Here is a 23,792-nt window from a genome sequence, read left to right as displayed (position 1 = left end):
TATCTAAATCTACCTGACAAAATCCCAGCTCGTGTATATGTGGTTGCATAAAGTGTCGATCTTCTCATCTTGTCTCTTCAACTGACTGAGTGAAGACTTGGGTAGCGCAAGGATGACTTCTGCGGCCGTAGTGATTTTCATCAGCGCCGCATTTGTTGGTGTCGTATTAGGAGATATCGAGAACCAGGCAATTCATGGACAACGCGAATTCGTAAATCGAGTCAAAAGAAACACAAATAAGGAGAATACTGCCATCAATGGGTTCAGCGCCCAGGAAAAACAAAACATACTGGACAAACATAACGAATATAGAAGAATTCCCAATGCGGCGGATATGCTTCAAATGGTAAGAGTGGAAATATTATCAGCAGGTTGCACACTTGAATGCCATTTTGTATCATGTATATTTTTACTTAACACTTGCACAGTTCATCACAACACTTTTTGTTTTCACCAGTTAACGATAGAGAGGTGTCCAATGGCCCAATACCTGCACAATAATGGATACACTTGCCTGCATACATATTGTTTTGATGACAGTAATTTCCCGAGTCGATCTCATTCTTCACTTTACATGTGATACAACAAAGAGTCAAGCATAAGATTTGCATGGTACCTCGTGAATCCGGAACCCCTGTATTCCGAACGATCACTGAAGTAACTGTTATGTTTGGATACAGGGACAAACATATGGTCCGTTGAAGCGAAAATTCATTAACATTATTGAATTCACTGGTAAGATTAAGAATCACTGTACACACATGGGGCGGTGGGTAGCCTAGTGGTTAAAGCATTCGCTCGTCACGCTGAAGGCCCGGGTTCGATTCCCCACATGAGCACAAAGTGTGAAGACCATTTTAGGTGTCCCCCGTCGTGATATTGCTGGAATATTGCTAAAAACTGCGTAAAAAATATACTCACTCACTCACTGTACATACGTTCATATATTTCCGGGTTTTGCAAACACCGAGCGTTATTACCGATACCCGTGATGTTATATTATTCTCTGCGCTAACTTTGACGCAGTAAACATGACGTCATGTTTGGTTATTAAAGAGCCCTAAATTTTCGAGCCCTCTTTGGTCTCCCAAACTTAGTCTCAGAGTCTTTTTTATTTGTTTGCTCTTTCCCAAACGTCATTTGAATATTATAGTTACCACGTTTATATCGGCCTACCGACAATCAGTGATAAAACAAATGTAACGTTCCATTCATACTAGTTTCGCGTGAAGCCCATTTCTTGTGTCCCCCGCCGTGATGTTGCTAGAATATTACTAAAAGCGGCGTAAAACCAAACTCACTCACTCACTCACTCATATTAGTTTCTGTAGTCTTGCCGGTGTCAAATCAGCAATTTCAATCAGATATAGTTATTGTAATTTAATACTTTTCATTGAACAATCAATACAGAGTAATTTTCAAAGTCATGGTAGAATACATATTAGGTTCACTGTCTGGGAAATGAAGTAAAATCTTCAGTATTTCATACAAAGCATTTTTACGCTTCAAAGTGACTAATCACCCTTGTCACCTGAGGAATCCTCTTGGCCACATGCATTGCTTTATGCGCCATAAAACGTCACGATTCTCTGGCGATAAGTCAAAACGTAATAACATAGCTTTGTGTAGATAGGACCAACAGAGGTTCCATAACAAAGGTACGGCAGTTTTGTGAAAGTATCATATAGATTCTAATTGACGACAGCTCATAACAGGTGCAAATGTGTGAAACCTTTAAAATACACCGTAGTATTGCATATTTTCTCTGTATTTATTACGCCCAAATGTTCACGCAGTTGTGAAGAATGCTGTTTAAGGGATATTCAAAGCATTGTTTTGTAAAGTATGTCCCGGAGGTACTCATAAAAATGTGGAGGACAAGCAAGCAATGATGCGTTTCTTCTTTTAACATCACACCTGGTAGACGTATCCAGCTACATCTTAAACAACTCTTTAATAATGTCTGAGGTAAACTATATCGACATTATGCTGGTGTAACAGGGTGTGGAGTCATCCCACAGGTGTCATCCTTACCTTGCTGGCGGGGTTAACCTCTTTGGTCTCGTGGACAAGGCCTCTGACTTCGGATCAGAAGATCCGTGGTTCGATTCCCAGTACGGGACTTTTTATGGCCGCTACTCTGGCATCAGTTACTATGATATATATAGTCTTGTCATCCTTTTGGAAAAAGATAAAATGACACCCTAAGATATTCCCAGTAACCTATTGAAAACTGGCTATAAACAGGAGTGTTTGGTCAGGTTTGATGCCTGTCGTCGTATCCCGGTTACATGAGTGAGTGAGTTCAATTTTACGCCGCACTCAGCAATCTTCCAGCTATATGGTACGTAAATAATCGAGTCTGGACCAGACAATTCAGTGATCAACAGCATGAGCATCGATCTACGCAATTGGGATACAATGACATGTGCCAACCAAGTTAGCGAGCCTGACAATTTGCTCCCGTTCGTCGCCTCATGCGACAAGCATGGGATACTGGAGATCAATTCTAAACCGGATCTTCACTGGTCACCGGTTACATAGATCCACGGTTATGATGACAGTTACTGCCTTGTCTGGTCCAGGCTCGCTTATTATCTGACCCTCAGTGTGGCTGCCTACATTTTGGGATGAATAGTGTTGAGACATTAAACAACAAACACATGGCAGCTTGTTGACAGTCTGTCAGGCAACAGCTAACCCACTACGGGCTTGTTCATTGAACTGCTTATCTTTCGGGGTCAGACAGTGTTTGTGGATTGACTTGTGTTCACAGGTCCCTGTGTAAGTATGAGGCTGTAGGACGACCCTGTATCCCGGGTATCAGCGGGTAATCCATACTCCTAATGGATGCTTGTATAGAGAGTATTAGTCTCTCTGTGTGCTGGGTATCAGCGGGTGTAGCTCTCCTTGTATAGAGATTATTGGTCTCTCTGTGTGCTGGTATCAGCGGGTGTAGCTCTCCTTGTATAGAGGCTATAGGTCTCTCTGTGTGCTGGTATCAGCGGGTGTAGCTCTCCTTGTATAGAGGCTATAGGTCTCTGTGTGCTGGTATCAGGGGGTTTACATCTCCTTGTATAGAGATTATTGGTCTCTCTGTGTGCTGGTATCAGCGGGTGTAGCTCTCCTTGTATAGAGGCTATAGGTCTCTGTGTGCTGGTATCAGGGGGTTTAGATCTCCTTGTATAGAGGCTATAGGTCTCACTGTGTGCTGGTATCAGCGGGTGTAGCTCTCCTTGTATAGAGGCTATAGGTCTCTGTGTGCTGGTATCAGGGGGTTTAGATCTCCTTGTATAGAGGCTATAGGTCTCACTGTGTGCTGGGTATCAGAGGGTGGAGATCTCCCTGTACAGCGGGTATACGTCTCTGTGTGTGCTGGGTATCAGCGGGTTTAGATCTCCCTGTATAGAGGGTGTAGATATCTTTGTGTGCTGGGTGTCAGCGGGTGTAGGTCTCCTTGTATAGAGGGTGTAGATATCTTTGTGTGCTGGGTATCAGCTAGTGTAGATCTCCTTGTATAGAGAGTATAGGTTTATGTGTGTGCTGGATATTGGTCTTCAGCGGGTGTACATCTCCATGTACAGAAGGTGTAGGTCTCTCTGAGTGCTGGGTATCAGCGGGTTTAGATCTGAGGCTATAGGTCTCTCTGGCTGGGCATATCAGTACAGGGTATAGGTCTCTGTGTGCTGGTAACAGCGGGTTTAGATCTCCTTGTATAGAGGTTATTGATCTCTGTGTGTGCTGGGTATCAGCTGGTGTAGATTTTCTTGTATAGAGGGTATAGGTATCTGTGTACTGGGTATCAGAGGGTGGAGATCTCTTTGTATAGAAGGTGTAGATCTCTCTGTACGGTGGGTGTCAGAGGGTGGAGATCTCCTTGTAAAAAGGGTATAGGTCTCTGTGTGCTGGTATCAGCGCGTGGAGATCTCCTTGTATAGAGGGTATAGGTCCCTCTGTGTGCCTGGGTATCAGCGGGTGTAGATCTCATTGTCTATAGGGTATAGGTATCCCTGTGTGCTGGTTATCAGAGGGTGGACATCTATCTGTACAGCGGGTATAGGTCTCTCTGTATGCCTGGGTATCAGCGGGTGTAGATCTCCTTGTATACAGGGTATAGGTCTCCCTGTGTGCTGGTTATCAGAGGGTGGACATCTCCCTGTACAGCGGGTATAGGTCTCTCTGTGTGCTGGGTATAAGCTGGTGTAGATTTCCTTGTATAGAGGGTATAGGTATCTGTGTGCTGGGTATCAGAGGGTGGAGATATCCTTGTATAGAAGGTGTAGATCTATCTGTGCGGTGGGTGTCAGAGAGTGGAGATCTCCTTGTATAGAGGGTATAGGTCCCTCTGTGTGCTGGGTGTCAGCGGGTGTAGCTCTCCTTGTATAGAGGGTGTAGATATCTTTGTGTGCTGGGTGTCAGCGGGTGTAGATCTCCTTGTATAGAAGGTATAGGTCTCTATGTGTGCTGGTATCAGCGGTCGGAGATCTCCTTGTATAGAGAGTATTAGTCTCTCTGTGTGCTGGGTATCAGCGGGTGTAGCTCTCCTTGTATAGAGATTATTGGTCTCTCTGTGTGCTGGTATCAGCGGGTGTAGCTCTCCTTGTATAGAGGTTATAGGTCTCTGTGTGCTGGTATCAGCGGGTGGAGATCTCCCTGTACAGAGGGTATAGGTCTCTGTTTGCTGGGTATCAGCGGGTGGAGATCTCCTTGTACAGAGGGTATAGGTCTATGTGTGCTGGGTATCAGCGGGTGGAGATCTCCTTGTATAGAGAGTATTAGTCTCTCTGTGTGCTGGGTATCAGCGGGTGTAGCTCTCCTTGTATAGCGATTATTGGTCTCTCTGTGTGCTGGTATCAGCGGGTGTAGCTCTCCTTGTATAGAGGTTATAGGTCTCTGTTTGCTGGGTATCAGCGGGTGGAGATCTCCTTGTACAGAGGGTATAGGTCTATGTGTGCTGGGTATCAGAGGGTGGACATCTCCCTGTACAGCGGGTATAGGTCTCTCTGTGTGCTGGGTATAAGCTGGTGTAGATTTCCTTGTATAGAGGGTATAGGTATCTGTGTGCTGGGTATCAGAGGGTGGAGATATCCTTGTATAGAAGGTGTAGATCTATCTGTGCGGTGGGTGTCAGAGAGTGGAGATCTCCTTGTATAGAGGGTATAGGTCCCTCTGTGTGCTGGGTGTCAGCGGGTGTAGCTCTCCTTGTATAGAGGGTGTAGATATCTTTGTGTGCTGGGTGTCAGCGGGTGTAGATCTCCTTGTATAGAAGGTATAGGTCTCTCTGTGTGCTGGTATCAGCGGGTGGAGATCTCCTTGTATAGAGAGTATTAGTCTCTCTGTGTGCTGGGTATCAGCGGGTGTAGCTCTCCTTGTATAGAGATTATTGGTCTCTCTGTGTGCTGGTATCAGCGGGTGTAGCTCTCCTTGTATAGAGGTTATAGGTCTCTGTGTGCTGGTATCAGCGGGTGGAGATCTCCCTGTACAGAGGGTATAGGTCTCTGTTTGCTGGGTATCAGCGGGTGGAGATCTCCTTGTACAGAGGGTATAGGTCTATGTGTGCTGGGTATTAGCGGGTGGAGATCTCCTTGTATAGAGGTTATAGGTCTCTGTGTGCTGGGTGTCAGCGGGTGGAGATCTCCCTGTACAGAGGGTGTAGGTCTCTGTGTGCTGGGTATCAGCGGGCGGAGATCTCCCTGTACAGAGGGTGTAGATCTTTCTGTGCGGTGGGTATCGGTGGGCTTAGATCTCTTTATATAGGTCTCTCTGTGTGCTGGGCATCCCAAATGCGTGTTCATTATCGAAGTCTACACTTATTACGTTTCAATGTACATTTCATCACAAAATATCCTGATTAGAACTACCTGGCATGACTTTTCATATTTTACACTGTCTGACCCCAACCTGTGTTGCTTTTGAAATCACTTTTAGTAAAAATAATACGTGTTGTTCATAGGCGTAACACGTTCAGAGATAACACTTAGTGGAGTGCATTCGGTGCATTAATCAAATGATATCTTCTTAATCATAGCCTCCTTTTTTTCTGCTTCATTCAAAGGGTAAATTGTTGTACGTATGTGTATCGGAATCAATACAGAGGTGTCCTCCCATTTGTGAGAACTCCCAGTTGTGAGACACATTAATTAATGGTTCAGTGCACACAGGTGGTGCTTCCCCATCCCTACGATGAAAGTGGGAACAGCCCTGTTGCTGAAGAGTACCCGCAGGAGGCATAGTTCATTAATGAGTTAATTAACACAGAAGATATTGTTCGTTGAAGAGCATTCAATATAGAGGGTGAAACACTTTCAATTTACTGAACATTCAATATACATGAGGTTGAACGCGTCTCGCTATGCAGCGTGTTGATTGTAGACGCCGTTGCCTTGTTACAAAACATAGACCCGGGTGCATCACAATGTTTACTCACCGTGTCTCAGGTTTTGTCCGATTACACGTTATGTTCATTGTAATCTTCTTACAAACGTGAGAAGTTACTCGTCTTGTGGCTAAAATCATAATCTCACAGGGTGCTTGTGGGATTCAGGCGTTTAAGGCGCCGCGATTCGCATCGGATTGCAACAGCCTATAATCCTGTGAATGCACACAATGCCATTTAGAAAGTGGTCAAATGTACGATGTGTCATTTATCTGATTACCCGTGACGATCCGGCTTAGAAGTGGTCTTCAGCAACCCATGCTTGTCGTTCGTGGTGACTGACATGATGGCATGTTGTCGTCTGTAAATATACCAGTCTGGATCAGAAAATCAAGTGATCAACATCATGGGCATCGTTCTACGCAATTGGGATACGATCACATACATCAACTATGTCAGCGAGCCTGACCACCCGATCCAGTCGGTCGCCTCTTACGATGCATGAGTTGCTGAAGATCAGTTCTAACCCGGATCCTCTCGGGTACCCACATAAGAATATTCGTAAACAGCACATTACAATAGACGGATTAATCAAATAGTTTCCAAACCTGTCAGCAGTATTTCTGTAGTTATGTGGTCTTAAAAATAAAAATAATAAAATAAAACACATGGTTCCACTAATTTCTGATAGATTATACCTGTTGGATCTCTCGGGCGCATCACCTCGGTTCCACAAAGCAACTTCAAGTCTACAAATTGTTCAGTCTGACAGTTACGATCCTCTCGACATGCGACACCATTCTCCAAATAGAACTAACAAGCCGTGATATAACTGAAATATTTTTAAAGCAGTTTTAAACCAAGCACTCTCTCTAAAGTTCTTAGTCGTGAGAAGGATATTACACAGATAGTCATTAAGAGTGAGTGTGCATTGTCTCATGCAGCTTTACACAATAATCCAAAAAATATACCAAGAAATGGCCTTCACACAGTGTACCCATGTGGGGAGTCAAACTCGTGTCTTCGGCGTGACGAGCTAAAGCTTTAACTACAACGCTCCCATTGTAGTCGTTAGAAACAATGCGTAAATTAATTATTGAAATTGTTTCAGTGTATTGTTTGTCGTGTCCTAGCAACGCGACATTGTTTTATACAAAATCGATTCAAAACCCAACAATCCAGTTTCTGACATCCTGAGCATTGATTAAGTTACAACAATCTAGTCAGTGAGCCAGACCTCCCGATCAATACGCCCGAATACTATGGCATGTCTCCTAGAGTTTATAGTGGATTATTACTTTCACCCTGTTCTCATTTCTACCTGGATCTACGATAGACTATTAAATATAAACTCTGTCAAAAAAGAAACGCAACCCCTGTATTTTAGAGATTTTGATCTGAAGTTTTAGGACGACACGGCATTTTTATTATTTAAGACAGAAGTCTGAAATTTGGCAGAATAATAACCCAGATGGGCATGTTTAAAATTGTCATTTCAAAAGTCATCTCACAGACACCAGTTTGTCACCAGGGGGGGGGCGTCTTTCTCAGTATGTCGTATGAGCACCACGCGCTGCAATCACTGCACGGCATCTCCTTGGACAAGAACGGATAAGACGCCGGATTCTTTCCTGGGGAATGGCTCTCCACTCCTCCTGCAGTGCAACGGCGAGCTGTTGCAGCGTCTGTGGCGGCGGCTGACGTTGACGTACGCGTCGATCCAGAGTATCCCACAGGTGTTCAATAGGGTTGAGGTCTGGTGATTTAGAGGGTCATGGCAAGACATTGACGTTGGAATTCTGCAGAAAGTTCATTGTTGCACGTGCAGTATGAGGCCGGGCGTTGTCCCGTTGAAAAATCTGTGTCTGTTGGTCAATAATCGGGAGAAGGTGAAGCTCTAACACGTGGTTGATGTAACGTTGGGCTGTCAGGTTCCCTGGAACGATCACCAAGTCTGATTTCTGGTTGTATGAGATGGTTCCCCAAACCATGACGCTTTCTCCGCCAAATCTGTCCACCTGTCGGACGCAGATGGGCGCAAAACTTTATGACGTCTCCTATACAGACGCTGTCTTCCGTCGTGACGTTGCAAAAGAAAACGTGATTCATCAGAAAACCAGATTCGCCTCCAGTTTTGTAAAGTCCGTATCCTTACGTTGTTGCACCACCTGAGTCGTCGGCGTCGATGTAGGGGGCGTAGTACAGGTCCAACAACTGGTCTACAGGCACGTAAACCCGCTTCTTTCAGACGGTTCCTAATCGTTTGAGCTGACACTCTCCTCAAACCTGGTATTTGTGTGGCAGTCACGGTTGGTAGGGCATGCCGATTACGCAGGTGATGGACCCGGATGTACCGATCTTGAAGGGGGGTCGTGATTCTTGGCCTTCCACTTCTCGGGCGATCGTTGGTCAAATTGAAGTTGTTGTAGCGGCTCCAAAGTCGGGATATCGTTGTTTTGTGAACATTTAGGTGCCGTGCAACAGTTCCAAAACTTTCTCCGGCTTGAACACGACCAATGGCGATATTTCGGTCGGCAGCACTCAATCGTGGCATTTTTAACACAGCTTTTCGGCGACAAATGAATGAATATAATACGGAAGCACATGGGCTTTTATACACCCCTACATTAACTGCCATTTTCATGATTTGCATGTGTTTTTTTTGTGCGAAGTCACCATGAGGGTCATTTCATGCGTTGTGACGGAATAAGCAATAAAATACACTTATGCGTACAAATGCAGTTGTTTGGATGGTAATCTTCATTAATTACGTGTATCATTTCAATACATTCGAATAAAATTTAGTTTGGAAGCAATAACTTCATTCAAACGAATTTTTCATATCTGAGGACAGGGGTTGCGTTTCTTTTTTGACAGAGTTTATATCGGTGTATTTTTACGCAGACCAAGCATAAAACGTCCCCAAGCTCCCATGACTACTTCTGTAAATGTTCCATATATATTTTGTCATTTGATCATTTACTATTTTATTTCATATACGCTTAAACTATTTTTTTAAAAAACACTTAGTGATGTTCTAGTTGTTACACTGTCCTCCGATGATAGTTTTATACTGTTGATATATATATACTGAGGGAAAGAAATAAGGGAACATCATCTCTTCACAGTGCAATGCAAAGCTTGCGAAGATACCTGGAAAGAAGATATAGGAGCACTTGATCGTTCATGTGTTCCCTTATTTGTTTCCCTCAGTATATTTGTCACTGGTGTATAGTTTTCTCAAGATTTGGCGTAATACTGCCGATGTGACGACAACTCACTCACTCACACACCCATTCATCCACTCACCCAATCTCACTCACTCACTCAAGAAAAGCAAGATTTATGGATGTCAACTTCTTTACTGTGAAAAACACGACGTTTCGGAGTGTCTGCTTGCTCCTTCATCAGGTCTCACTCACTCACTCACTCAACCCGCCTACTCACTCACTCACGCCCTTACTCACTCACTCACTCCACATATATCGCAGCATTCTGTCGTGTTGTAATAGGTAATCAAACTGAATATGAAGGACGATTATGCCATATGGCTATAAAGGGTTAATACACTCCTACATGTTGTAGTTCAAAGACTTATCTCGGACAGCCAAACATGTAAACATTCAGTGGTGACTATGTTGTTACTATCTGACTTGTTGTGTATGTCTAGTCATCATCCCTTGTGTGGTGGGGCGTGGGAACCCATGCCGCTACTCATACTTTGCTGGAAATAACTTGGCGGATCAAACAACTTGCAAGCGAATTAACACAGGATTAAGTATGCTGTCTGTATAGAGACTAGTGTCTCGCTACGGTAGCTAACAACTCGAGCACATAAATATTATTTCCATCTTCAGGAAAAGGAATGCTTTGTCAACAGAGGCAATTAAGGTATCACATGTCTGTCCTTTTTAAAAAGATGTTTCTTTTTGCAGTTTCCAAACAACGTTTCATATTTTTAGTGTTCGCATACAGAAGTCATTGTTTGATAATTGTTCAACGTGAGCTATACATTTCAACACCCGGGTACCAACTCCACTTTATCAACTTAATATATATTATTCCTGCCCAGTAGCAGTACAAACAAGGGCGCGCTCTTTGGTCGCGCTAGGATCCACACTTAGTATGTTCAAAACAGAGTTGGATAACGTCTCTCTCTCTCTCTCTCTCTCTCTCTCTCTCTCTCTCTCTCTCTCTCTCTCTCTCTCTCTCTCTCTCTCTCTCTCTCTCTCTCTCTCTCTCTCTCTCTCTCTCTCTCTCTCACGATGTCTCTCTCTGTGTCTCTCTCTGTCTCTCTCTTTGCATTGCACTGTGAAGAGATGATGTTCCCTTATTTCTTTCCCTCAGTATATATATCAACAGTATAAAACTGTCATCGGAGGACAGTGTAACAACTAGAACATCACAAAGTGTTCTTTTTTAAAAACAGTTTAAGCGTATATGAAATAAAATAGTAAATGATCAAATGACAAAATATATATGGAACATTTACAGAAGTAGTCATGCGAGCTTGGGGACGTTTTATGCTTGGTCTGCGTAAAAATACACTATTATATATTTTATAGTCTATTGTAGATCTGTCTCTCTCTCTCTCTCTCTGCCTCTCTCTGTCTCTCTCTCTGTCTCTCTCTGTGTGTTTGTCTGTCTCAGTCTCTCTCTGTGTCTCTCTCTCTGTGTCTGTCTCTGTCTGCCTCTCTCTGTCTCCCTCTCTCTGTGTCTGTCTCTGTCTCTCTCTGTCTCTTTCTCTCTGTCTGTCTCTCCCTCTGTGTCTGTCTCTCTCTCTGTCTCTCTCTGTGTGTCTGTCTCTGTCCCTCTCTCTCTCTCTGTGTCTCTCTCTCTCTCTGTCTCTGTCTCTCTCTCTGTGTCTGTCTCTGTCTGTCTCTGTCTCTCTCGCTGTGTCTGTCTCTCTCTGTGTGTCTGTCTCTGTCTCTCTCTGTCTCTCTCTCTGTGTCTGTCTCTGTCTCTGTCTCTCTCTGTGTGTCTCTCACTGCGACTCGTCCACCCACAGCGCTCGGAGGAACAACCACCCCCGAGGCGACCCGAGCCTTTTTCCCGACCGACCCCATGCTCACTTAAAAGCCAATATATCAGAAACTATTCCACCGAATTTCATCAAATTTTGCATGCACCTCAGTAGTAGTATACACACTGGGGCTACTGGATTAGGGACTACTCAAGGGCTCAATTCTGGGGACCTGGTCCCGTAGCCCCATTGTGTATACTACTCTTTCTCTCTGTGTCTGTCTTTGTCTCTCTCTATCCCTCTCTTTGTCTCTCTATCTGTCTCTCACTCTTTCTCTCTCTTTCTCTATCTCTCTCTCTCTCTCTGTCTGTCTCTGTCTGTCTCTCTCTCTGTGGCTGTCTCTCTGTCCCTCTCTGTCTGTCACTATCTCTCTCATTGCAGTCCTGGGACAACGAACTGGAGGCCCTAGCACAGGGCTGGGCGGCCCAGTGTAAATTCGCCCACAACCCATCGAGATCAATTGCCTCGTCAACAAGCTCCATCGGCGAAAACCTGCATATCAAAGCACGTAAGTTTCATACCTATATAAGATTTTTATCACACAAGATGCGAGATGTGTTTACTAAGTGTATACGCTAAGTCAACAATTTCTGAAGCATTCGTAAAATATTACATGAACGCATTGATTCCAGTGAGATTGTATGATAATTGGGCTTTGACGATAACACTTGTGGACAAGTTGTTTGATCATGATATGACATGCTAAGTTGTGAATGATGTTATAAAAGGAGTTTCAATTTCATTGTCGTACATTAATATTCCCTTCTATCTAACTGTATTTGTCAACATAACTAACTGCTCCCAGACCCGTGAATTGGTCTTCAGGAACCCATTCTTGTCGTAAGAGGCGACTGACGGGATCAGGTGGTCAGGCTCACTGACTTGGTTGACATAATCACGTCATTGTATTCCAATTGCGTAGATAGTTGTGCATGCTGTTGATCACTGGATTATGTAAAGACCGCCGCCGCCGCTGGAATATTGCTGAGTGCGGCGTTAAACAACAAACAAACAAAACAAAAACAAACTAGATGTTCACAACATTGTGTATAAATTTCTTGTGTCCCTTCATCAATCACCCTGTCGTGCTGAAATGAGGTTTGTTTTCCACAGCAACTTATAACGAGGTTTCGACGGTGACATCCTGGCATAACGAGGAATCTTCCTACACCTACAGTACCAACAGCTGCAGTGCTGTATGCGGTCATTACACCCAGGTAAAGTATTACAGCAAATATACCAGGTAATGAAGGTGGTCATTCCACACAGGTAAATACTACAGCAAATATACCAGGTAATGAAGATGGTCATTACACACAGGTAAATACTACAGCAAATATACCAGGTAATGAAGATGGTCATTACACACAGGTAAATACTACAGCAAATATACCAGGTAATGAAGATGGTCATTCCACACAGGTAAATTACTACAGCAAAAATACCGAGTAGACAGCTACAACAAAACGGTCATTACACACAGAAAAATTACTACAGCAAATATACCAGGCAATGAGGGTGGTCATTAGACACAGGTAAATTACTACAGCAAATATTCCGAGTAGACAGCTACAACAAGGTGGTCATTACACACAGGTAAATTACTACATCATATATACCAGGCAATGAGGGTGGTCTTTAGACACAGGTAAATTACTACAGCAAATATACCGAGTAGACGGCAAAAACAAGGTGGTCATTACACACAGGTAAATTACTACAGCAAATATATCGAGTAGACGGCAACAACTAGGTGGTCATTACACACAGGTAAATACTACAGCAAATATACCAGGTAATGAAGATGGTCATTACACACAGGTAAATACTACAGCAAATATACCAGGTAATGAAGATGGTCATTCCACACAGGTAAATTACTACAGCAAAAATACCGAGTAGACAGCTACAACAAAACGGTCATTACACACAGAAAAATTACTACAGCAAATATACCAGGCAATGAGGGTGGTCATTAGACACAGGTAAATTACTACAGCAAATATTCCGAGTAGACAGCTACAACAAGGTGGTCATTACACACAGGTAAATTACTACATCATATATACCAGGCAATGAGGGTGGTCTTTAGACACAGGTAAATTACTACAGCAAATATACCGAGTAGACGGCAAAAACAAGGTGGTCATTACACACAGGTAAATTACTACAGCAAATATATCGAGTAGACGGCAACAACTAGGTGGTCATTACACACAGGTAAATTACTACAGCAAATATACAAGGCAATGAGGGTGGTCATTAGACACAGGTAAATTACTACAGCAAATATACCGAGTAGTCGGCAACAACTAGGTGGTCATTACACACAGGTAAATTACTACAGCAAATATACCAGGCAATGAGGGTGGTCATTAGACACAGATAAATTACTACTGCAGATATACCGAGTAGACGGCAACAACTAGGTGGTCATTACACACAGGTACCACAGCAAATATACCAGGCAATGAGGGTGGTCATTACATACAGGTAAATTACTACAGCAAATATACCAGGCAATGAGGGTGGTCATTAGACACAGGTAAACTACTACAGCATATATACCAGGTAATGAAGGTGGTCATTACACACAGGTAAATTACTATAGCAAAGAATACCAGGTAAGGAAGGTAGTCATTACACAAAGGTAAATTACTACAGCAAAAATACCGAGTAGACGGCAATATGAAGGATGTCATTACACACATGTAATTACTACAGCAACTATATCGAGTACTTGGGCACATTGAAAGTGGTCATTACACACACGTAAATTACTACAGCTAATATATCGAGTAGACGGCAATATGAAGGGTGTCATTACACACATGTAAATTACTACAGCAACTATATCGAGTACTTGGGCACATTGAAAGTGGTCATTACACACACGTAAATTACTACAGCTAATATATCGAGTAGACGGCAATATGAAGGGTGTCATTACACACATGTAAATTACTACAGCAACTATATCGAGTACTTGGGCACATTGAAAGTGGTCATTACACACACGTAAATTACTACAGCAACTATATCGAGTACTTGGGCACATTGAAAGTGGTCATTACACACATGTAAATTACTACAGCTAATATATCGAGTAGACGGCAATATGAAGGGTGTCATTACACACATGTAAATTACTACAGCAACTATATCGAGTACTTGGGCACATTGAAAGTGGTCATTACACACAGGTAAATTACTACAGCTAATATATCGAGTAGACGGCAATATGAAGGGTGTCATTACACACATGTAAATTACTACAGCTAATATATCGAGTAGACGGCAATATGAAGGGTGTCATTACACACATGTAAATACCTACAGCAACTATATCGAGTACTTGGGCACATTGAAAGTGGTCATTACACACATGTAAATAACTACAGCAACTATATCGAGTACTTGGAAACATTGAAAGTGGTCATTACACACACGTAAATTACTACAGCTAATATATCGAGTAGACGGCAATATGAAGGGTGTCATTACACACATGTAAATAACTACAGCAACTACATCGAGTACTTGGGCACATTGAAAGTGGTCATTACACACACGTAAATTACTACAGCTAATATATCGAGTAGACGGCAATATGAAGGGTGTCATTACACACATGTAAATTACTACAGCTAATATATCGAGTAGACGGCAATACGAAGGGTGTCATTACACACATGTAAATTACTACAGCTAATATATCGAGTAGACGGCAATACGAAGGGTGTCATTACACACATGTAAATTACTACAGCTAATATATCGAGTAGACGGCAATACGAAGGGTGTCATTACACACATGTAATTACTACAACAACTATATCGAGTACTTGGGCACATTGAAAGTGGTCATTACACACATGTAAATTACTACAGCTAATATATCGAGTAGACGGCAATATGAAGGGTGTCATTACACACATGTAAATAACTACAGCAACTACATCGAGTACTTGGAAACATTGAAAGTGGTCATTACTCACACGTAAATTACTACAGCTAATATATCGAGTAGACGGCAATATGAAGGGTGTCATTACACACATAAATTACTACACGAGCTAATATATCGAGTAGACGGCAATACGAAGGGTGTCATTACACATGTAATTACTACAACAACTATATCGAGTACTTGGGCACATTGAAAGTGGTCATTACACATATGTAAATTACTACAGCTAATATATCGAGTAGACGGCAATACGAAGGGTGTCATTACACACATGTAAATAACTACAGCAACTATATCGAGTACTTGGGCAATATTGAAAGTGGTCATTACACACATGTAAATTACTACAGCAAATATATCGAGTAGACGACAATATGAAGGGTGTCATTACACACATGTAAATAACTACAGCAACTATATCGAGTACTTGGAAACATTGAAAGTGGTCATTACACACACGTAAATTACTACAGCTAATATATCGAGTAGACGGCAATACGAAGGGTGTCATTACACACATGTAAATAACTACAGCAACTATATCGAGTACTTGGGCACATTGAAAGTGGTCATTACACACATGTAAATTACTACAGCAAATATATCGAGTAGACGACAATATGAAGGGTGTCATTACACACATGTAAATAACTACAGCAACTATATCGAGTACTTGGAAACATTGAAAGTGGTCATTACACACATGTAAATTACTACAGCAAATATATCGAGTAGACGGCAATACGAAGGGTGTCATTACACACATGTAAATAACTACAGCAACTATATCGAGTACTTGGAAACATTGAAAGTGGTCATTACACACACGTAAATTACTACAGCTAATATATCGAGTAGACGGCAATATGAAGGGTGTCATTACACACATGTAAATTACTACAGCTAATATATCGAGTAGACGGCAATACGAAGGGTGTCATTACACACATGTAATTACTACAACAACTATATCGAGTACTTGGGCACATTGAAAGTGGTCATTACACACATGTAAATTACTACAGCTAATATATCGAGTAGACGGCAATACGAAGGGTGTCATTACACACATGTAAATAACTACAGCAACTATATCGAGTACTTGGGCACATTGAAAGTGGTCATTACACACATGTAAATTACTACAGCAAATATATCGAGTAGACGACAATATGAAGGGTGTCATTACACACATGTAAACTACTACAGTAACTATATCGAGTACTTGGGCACATTGAAAGTGGTCATTACACACATGTAAATTACTACAGCAAATATATCGAGTAGACGACAATATGAAGGGTGTCATTACACACATGTAAACTACTACAGTAACTATATCGAGTACTTGGGCACATTGAAAGTGGTCATTACACACATGTAAATTACTACAGCTAATATATCGAGTAGACGGCAATATGAAGGGTGTCATTACACACATGTAAACTACTACAGTAACTATATCGAGTACTTGGAAACATTGAAAGTGGTCATTACACACATGTAAATTACTACAGCTAATATATCAGAGTAGACGCAATATGAAGGGTGTCATTACACATGTAAATTACTACAGCTAATATATCGAGTAGACGGCAATATGAAGGGTGTCATTACACACATGTAAATTACTACAGCTAATATATCGAGTAGACGGCAATATGAAGGGTGTCATTACACACATGTAAATTACTACAGCTAATATATCGAGTAGACGGCAATATGAAGGGTGTCATTACACACATGTAAATTACTACAGCTAATATATCGAGTAGACGGCAATATGAAGGGTGTCATTACACACATGTAAACTACTACAGTAACTATATCGAGTACTTGGAAACATTGAAAGTGGTCATTACACACATGTAAATTACTACAGCTAATATATCGAGTAGACGGCAATATGAAGGGTGTCATTACACACATGTAAATTACTACAGCTAATATATCGAGTAGACGGCAATATGAAGGGTGTCATTACACACATGTAAATTACTACAGCTAATATATCGAGTAGACGGCAATATGAAGGGTGTCATTACACACATGTAAATAACTACAGCAACTATATCGAGTACTTGGGCACATTGAAAGTGGTCATTACACACATGTAAATTACTACAGCTAATATATCGAGTAGACGGCAATATGAAGGGTGTCATTACACACATGTAAATAACTACAGCAACTATATCGAGTACTTGGGCACATTGAAAGTGGTCATTACACACATGTAAATTACTACAGCTAATATATCGAGTAGACGGCAATATGAAGGGTGTCATTACACACATGTAAACTACTACAGTAACTATATCGAGTACTTGGAAACATTGAAAGTGGTCATTACACACATGTAAATTACTACAGCTAATATATCGAGTAGACGGCAATATGAAGGGTGTCATTACACACATGTAAATTACTACAGCTAATATATCGAGTAGACGGCAATATGAAGGGTGTCATTACACACATGTAAATTACTACAGCTAATATATCGAGTAGACGGCAATATGAAGGGTGTCATTACACACATGTAAATTACTACAGCTAATATATCGAGCAGACGGCAATATGAAGGGTGTCATTACACACATGTAAATTACTACAGCTAATATATCGAGTAGACGGCAATATGAAGGGTGTCATTACACACATGTAAATAACTACAGCAACTATATCGAGTACTTGGGCACATTGAAAGTGGTCATTACACACACGTAAATTACTATAGCAGCTATATCGAGTACTCGGCAACAGCAAGATGGTCATTACGCACATGTAAATTACTACAGCAAATATATCGAGTAGACGGCAATATGAAGGGTGTCATTACACACATGTAAATTACTACAGCAGCTATATCGAGTACTTGGGCACATTGAAAGTGGTCATTACACACATGTAAATTACTATAGCAGCTATATCGAGTACTCGGCAACAGCAAGATGGTCATTACGCACATGTAAAAGATACACACTGGAAAAAGATTCGGAAAACACATATATTTCATAGTATCAATATCGTACCACTAACCAATAACACGAGAACAATAAGAAAAAGGAAAAAAGTTTCTGTCTATTTGGATAAATTAGCCGTGAAAAGAACGGAAAAGGTTGTACTGATAACTATGGTCGCATTACGTTTTAAAGACTTTCGTCTTACTCTTCCCCATGAAGTGAAAGTCCAGTGACGCCAAGCTGTTCGTTCTGTTTTGTGCTCTGGGGATAACAACGGACGTGGAAGTCGCAGTGGCTGAGCGGGTAGGCACCTGAACGTGTGCTTGCGATGAGGTGCCTGACTCTGAGGGTGTGGGTTCGAGTCCCGCATGGGGCTCAACCCAACGAAAGTACAAGAATGTGTACCTTACTAAGAAAGTGTACATGTAATCGCAATACGTTACATTTGACCACTTTCTAAATGGCACTGTCTAATCAACGCATGTCTGATGGCTAGTCTGTGTCTATACACCGCCGATTTTTGTCTCACGCCACTTGACACGAAAGGATGAAGTCTTGTGCTTCTGAGAGTGGTATCCTTCCTGCGAGTTGTCACTCGTCTCTAGTTTGGTGATGTTTCTGGCCATTCGTCTAATAGTGACTCAATGACATGCCAACATTCCTCATTTCAGTAACGTGACATCTTTAAGTAGTTGTCAAAAGAGCTGCTAATCAAGAACGAAATCAAATTGATTTTCCAAGTTATCGATCTGAAAGAACAGTTTACTGAAACTAAATATTTGCTGACATGTACACGTCATGCACGTGGTGCTTGCCTTTGTATGGAATCCTGGAAGGGACATTGCCGCGTTGTCGCATTGTCGCCCTCTCAAATACAAGCAAAATTAACCAAAACGCGACACGCGACACGCGGCATCGCGACAAATGGGCGAAATGTCGCGTTTTGGTTTATTTTGCCTCACTTTACTACAATGAGGGCGACAATGAGACATAGCGACAATGTCCCTTCTCGGATTCCATACCTTTGTCATAAAGTCAATGTATGGTGAAGTCCGAAAGATGAAAAATTCATCATAGAAACATCCTTTACTGCAAGAAACATACTGAGTAGTCACCAACGACACAGAGAGTCATAACGAGCATGCACACCGTAAATATACAAAACAATAATTATATACTCATAGAAACGAATAGTGATTGAGTGAGTTTAGTTTTACGTCGCACTCAGCAATACTCCAGCTATATGGCGGCGGTCTGTAAGTAATCGAGTCTGGAACAGACAATCCAGGGATCAACAGCATGAACATCGATCTACGCGATTAGGATACGATGAAATGTGTCAACCCAGTCAGCGAGCCTGAGAAACGAATAAGGGAACACATGAAAGTATAAGTGTTCCTTTATTTATTCCCAGAATTTCACCCACCGTGCAATACATACCTTGTGAAGAAACCTGGAAAAGAATAAAGAAACAATTGTACTTTCATGTGTTCCCTTATTCGTTTCCATGAGTATATATCAAGTTGGGGAAAACAGTTAACTCGGGAATACATAAATTATACATGAAACCTACTGCAACAACAAAAGCGGCCTTCACACACGGGTAATAAGCGCAGCAATAATTATACCAAGTTGCATTTATCAAAATTAGCCCATGCGGTTCTGTTTTTTCAAAGATTGTATCAATATACCCATATGTTCAGGTTATATGGGCTACTAGCTACAAGATCGGGTGTGGGATCAAGTTCTGCAGCACCATACAAGGGTCGACGATCACTAACGGATACGTGGTCATCTGCAACTACCTGCCGGCGTGAGTAAAATATAAACTGTTCTTATCCTGGTTAACACAAATATAGTAAACGATCCCAGAGGAAATACGGTATACCTAACCTGAGTGAAGTAATGTCAAGCTTTGATTTATTTGGGAGATAAAGTCGGTAATTCCAAGTATCGAATCAGTAGATGTCTACGTTTACAACCTCTTATTTACTTGATTTATGAGAAAAGCCGACAGCAACCCCAGTTCATCTTTGTGGTGCAGGGCACAGTTCCACATATTGATCGTAGCGCTACGACCATCGTAAGTCTCTGTTAAAGCAAAGGAGTTACGGGCGCCTGAGTGTTACGATCATCGTAAGTCTATGTATAAGTAAGGGAGTTACGATCACCTTAGGGCTACGACCATCGTACGTCTATGTTTAAGTAAGGGAGTTACGATCATTTTAGCGCTACGATCATCGTAAGTCTATGTTCAAGGAAGGGAGTTACGATTACCTACCATCATCGTAATTCTTTGTATAAGCAAGGGAGTTACGATCACTTTGCACTACGACCATCATACGTCTGTGTTAATTATGGGAGTTACGATCACCTTAGCGCTACGATCATCGTACGTCTATGTTTTATTATAGGAGTTACGATCACCTTAGCGCCACGATCACCGTGAGTCTATGTTTAAGTATGGGAGTTACGATCACCTTAGCGCTACAATCGCTTTGTGGAGCGGGGCCCTGGGAATCAACAAGGCATGCCAAGAAATCGGTCTTAAACACGCTAAGGATACTGTCGCATTCACTTTCAGTGGAAACTTCGTAGGTGCAAAGCCGTACAAGGAGGGAGCATCTTGCACCCAGTGCCCGGCAGACAAACCGACGTGTGACAACAAACTGTGTCGTAAGCAGCTTTTATTTCTATAAAGAATGTAAAAATAAAATGTCAGGTATTTCAAGTATCTATGTCGTACGTTGTTGAATGTGTTCTTTCAGTTTAAACCCATGTCGATCCGGGTTAGAATTGGTCTTCAGCAACCCGTGCTTGTCGTAAGAGGCGACTAATGGGATCGGGTGGTCAGGTTCGCTGACTCAGTTGACACATGTCGTCGCATCCCAGTTGCGTAAATCGGTGGTCGTGCTGTTGATTATCTGGTCCAAACTCGATTATTTACAGACCGCCGCCACATAGCTGGAATATTTGCTGAGTGCGGCGTTTGACTAGAAATCAACCAACCAATTGCAATCTTTCAGTTTAATTCATTACAACCCAAGTGTATTGATATGCAAATGGGGTTTTAAATACTGAGTTAAACAATGTATCAGTCATTACTTATTGTGGAAACTCGGACCTTGGACAGGCTAGCTTTTGTCTGTGTGTTAGTTAATGATATTATTTGGATGTTCACAAGACATCAAAGCATCACGTGTGTGTGTGTGTGTGTGTGTGTGTGTGTGTGTGTGTGTGTGTGTGTGTGTGTGTGTGTGTGTGTGTGTGTGTGTGTGTGTGTGTGTGTGTGTGTGTGTGTGTGTGTTGGCTTATTGTTAACCGTCTGCCCGTCGAGCTGAACACCTTCGATTTCCCCACATGGGTACAAGCCCATTTCTGGAGTCTCCCGCCATGATATTGTGGAATATTGCTAAAGGTGGCGTAAAATCAAACTCACATACTCACTCAAAGCTTCATAGGATATTTTGATATTTTGTCTGGCATGGATATACTTCCATTAGATGCTGTCATGCCCCAGGGTGCCATACTGCTACATACATCTTGATCATGATGGTCCCTTTTCTATAGGTGCCGGCAGTCCCAGCAATCCCTCCACTGCCGGGAGTACAGGTGCCGGGAGTACAGGTGCCGGGAGTACAGGTGCCGGGAGTACAGGTGCCGGGGCTACGGGTGACACGCCTACGACTGCTGCTACCACGACGACCACAAGTGGCGCCACCGTCTGGGCTGCAACCAGTCCTCTTTTGCTTCTGATACTCGCCTGTGTCAACGTACTGCCAATAGCCGGGCGCTAGTGTTAGTCAGCTAACATGTAGGTCACAGTTAGGATGACTAACCTCACATACAGTGACTAACGATTACAACCCACGCGCCGTGAAGGATTACTAGACTCTTGTTATACTATAGAAGACTGGATCTTTGAAGGGCATGAAGAAATGGAATGCATAAGAAAACTTGATTTACGGATGTCACTTTATTTATTGTCAATATCACGACGTTTCGGAGTGTATGCTTGCTCCTTCATCAGGTGATGGATAACACAAAGTTTCGATGTATAGCTAATATAAGTCTATCAACATTCCATCTATTAATATTTTGAAGAAGTGGGACAAGTATTGTTAAGAACATTTCTAGTAAAAACAGAAGTGTCCACTGTAGGCTTTGGACTATATCATAAGCATGTGTTTATGAATAACTATCACACAACGAGGACAGATAAGTGCAGGTCTATGTTTCCTCTCATGGAATAGTTTCGGAAATGATTCATTCACTTACATTTTACATTTTGATAACATTACTTCGTTTTTCATTGACGATAGAACAACACTGACCGTATTAACACCTATGTCATTGTTAGAGTAGGTTGGTATTGGAAATATATATCATTAAAGCCATAACATGTCTTGCATAAGAAGGTTGAAGCACATATTACAGTAAAACAAAAGATTAAATGTATTTTGACTAAAACAATTTGTATGCCACCTGAAACAAATTATGAAATATTATTCTAACAGACCGTTCCCCACGGATCAGCTGGACTAAACAATTCACATGTGCATGTAGATGCTTGTATTTGTTACTGAAGTTATTCATTGTAAAGCATATCAATTTTATTTTTAAGAAACGTCCTTATATTTTAATGGGTCGGACAACAACGACATTTACATATTAGTTCACACGCTAACAGGAGATATGGCGTATAGCCCATGTTTTGCCACACAGATATTTTGTGTTGTTGTTTGTTGTTACACTCATTTGCCTTTCATACGATGGATACTGCAATAGTTCATGTGATAATGTTCCTTTAATCCCGCTAGGTAGATTCTGTTACCACCTAATATGTAAATAAAGGAACGTTGGATCTAGAAAGGATGGCACCTGCGCTCTGTGCACTGTGGTGCTGTTCTTACTTATGGTCTCGTTCGGTAGGTGTTACTCGGTTGAGTATTAAAATATTGTTTTTCAATCTAAGATAAAAAAAATAATCATGTTTACATAATGCAGCTATGAGGATATTTACATCTCAGAAAAAAACAGAAAGCAATCATATTGTTTTACGTTGCTTTCATAAAAGAGTTGGAGTCGAACTAGGACAGCCACGCTAGACTATATGAATGCTAGTCGCGCAGTATAGTTTTCCATTTTATCCTCGTTAATCTGTCACACATTGTATGTTGTATCTATATCAAAGTTAATTTGCAATAAAGAATTTCTGTTTTACGAACAGTCGATATAATATTTAAATTGGCCGTGCATATAGACGTTTGTATTAGTTCACAAACTAAACTGAGACACAGCCGACATGGACACGTCCATACAGTGACATAGCAGATAGCCGTACACGTCCATACAGTGACATAGCAGATAGCCGTACACGTCCATACAGTGACATAGCAGATAGCCGTACACGTCCATACAGTGACATAGCAGATAGCCGTACACGTCCATACAGTG

General features: G+C 41.8%; 1 protein-coding gene and 2 long non-coding RNA genes across 4 annotated transcripts; all 3 read left to right on the top strand.

The window, feature by feature from the left end:
* Positions 1-23,558, top strand: LOC124254261 (GLIPR1-like protein 1). Its single transcript, XM_046688174.1, has 7 exons — positions 1-346; positions 11,781-11,907; positions 12,513-12,616; positions 20,039-20,148; positions 20,920-21,011; positions 21,906-21,935; positions 21,987-23,558. The coding sequence occupies exons 1-7, from the start codon at positions 113-115 to the stop codon at positions 22,130-22,132; spliced, it is 843 nt and encodes a 280-aa protein (XP_046544130.1). The 5' UTR covers positions 1-112; the 3' UTR covers positions 22,133-23,558.
* On the top strand, positions 4,874-6,320 carry LOC124254263. The gene is made up of 3 exons (XR_006892433.1): positions 4,874-5,163; positions 5,495-6,096; positions 6,294-6,320. It is a non-coding gene; the product is annotated as an uncharacterized LOC124254263 (long non-coding RNA).
* Positions 12,612-14,635, top strand: LOC124254262. 2 transcript variants are annotated; one of them, XR_006892431.1, is made up of 3 exons: positions 12,612-12,651; positions 13,153-13,558; positions 13,893-14,635. It is a non-coding gene; the product is annotated as an uncharacterized LOC124254262 (long non-coding RNA). The 2 variants fall into 2 exon arrangements; XR_006892432.1 differs by having other exon boundaries at positions 12,648-12,719; positions 13,170-13,558.
* Positions 23,559-23,792: the final 234 nt, after the last annotated feature.

The sequence above is a fragment of the Haliotis rubra genome, unplaced genomic scaffold, assembly GCF_003918875.1.
Source record: "Haliotis rubra isolate DU_JTF1 unplaced genomic scaffold, ASM391887v1 Scf57, whole genome shotgun sequence".
Classification (NCBI taxonomy): Eukaryota; Metazoa; Mollusca; class Gastropoda; order Lepetellida; family Haliotidae; genus Haliotis; species Haliotis rubra.
Note: the sequence above shows the minus strand (reverse complement) of the source record. Positions and strands in the feature narration are given on the sequence as shown.

Coding starts and splice junctions, on each gene's coding strand:
- LOC124254261 (XM_046688174.1), top strand. CDS start 113: ATGACTTCTGCGGCCGTAGTGATTTTCATCAGCGCCGCATTTGTTGGT. Junction 11,908..12,512: donor AAACCTGCATATCAAAGCAC/GTAAGTTTCATA, acceptor TGTTTTCCACAG/CAACTTATAACGAGGTTTCG. Junction 20,149..20,919: donor ATCTGCAACTACCTGCCGGC/GTGAGTAAAATA, acceptor ATTCACTTTCAG/TGGAAACTTCGTAGGTGCAA.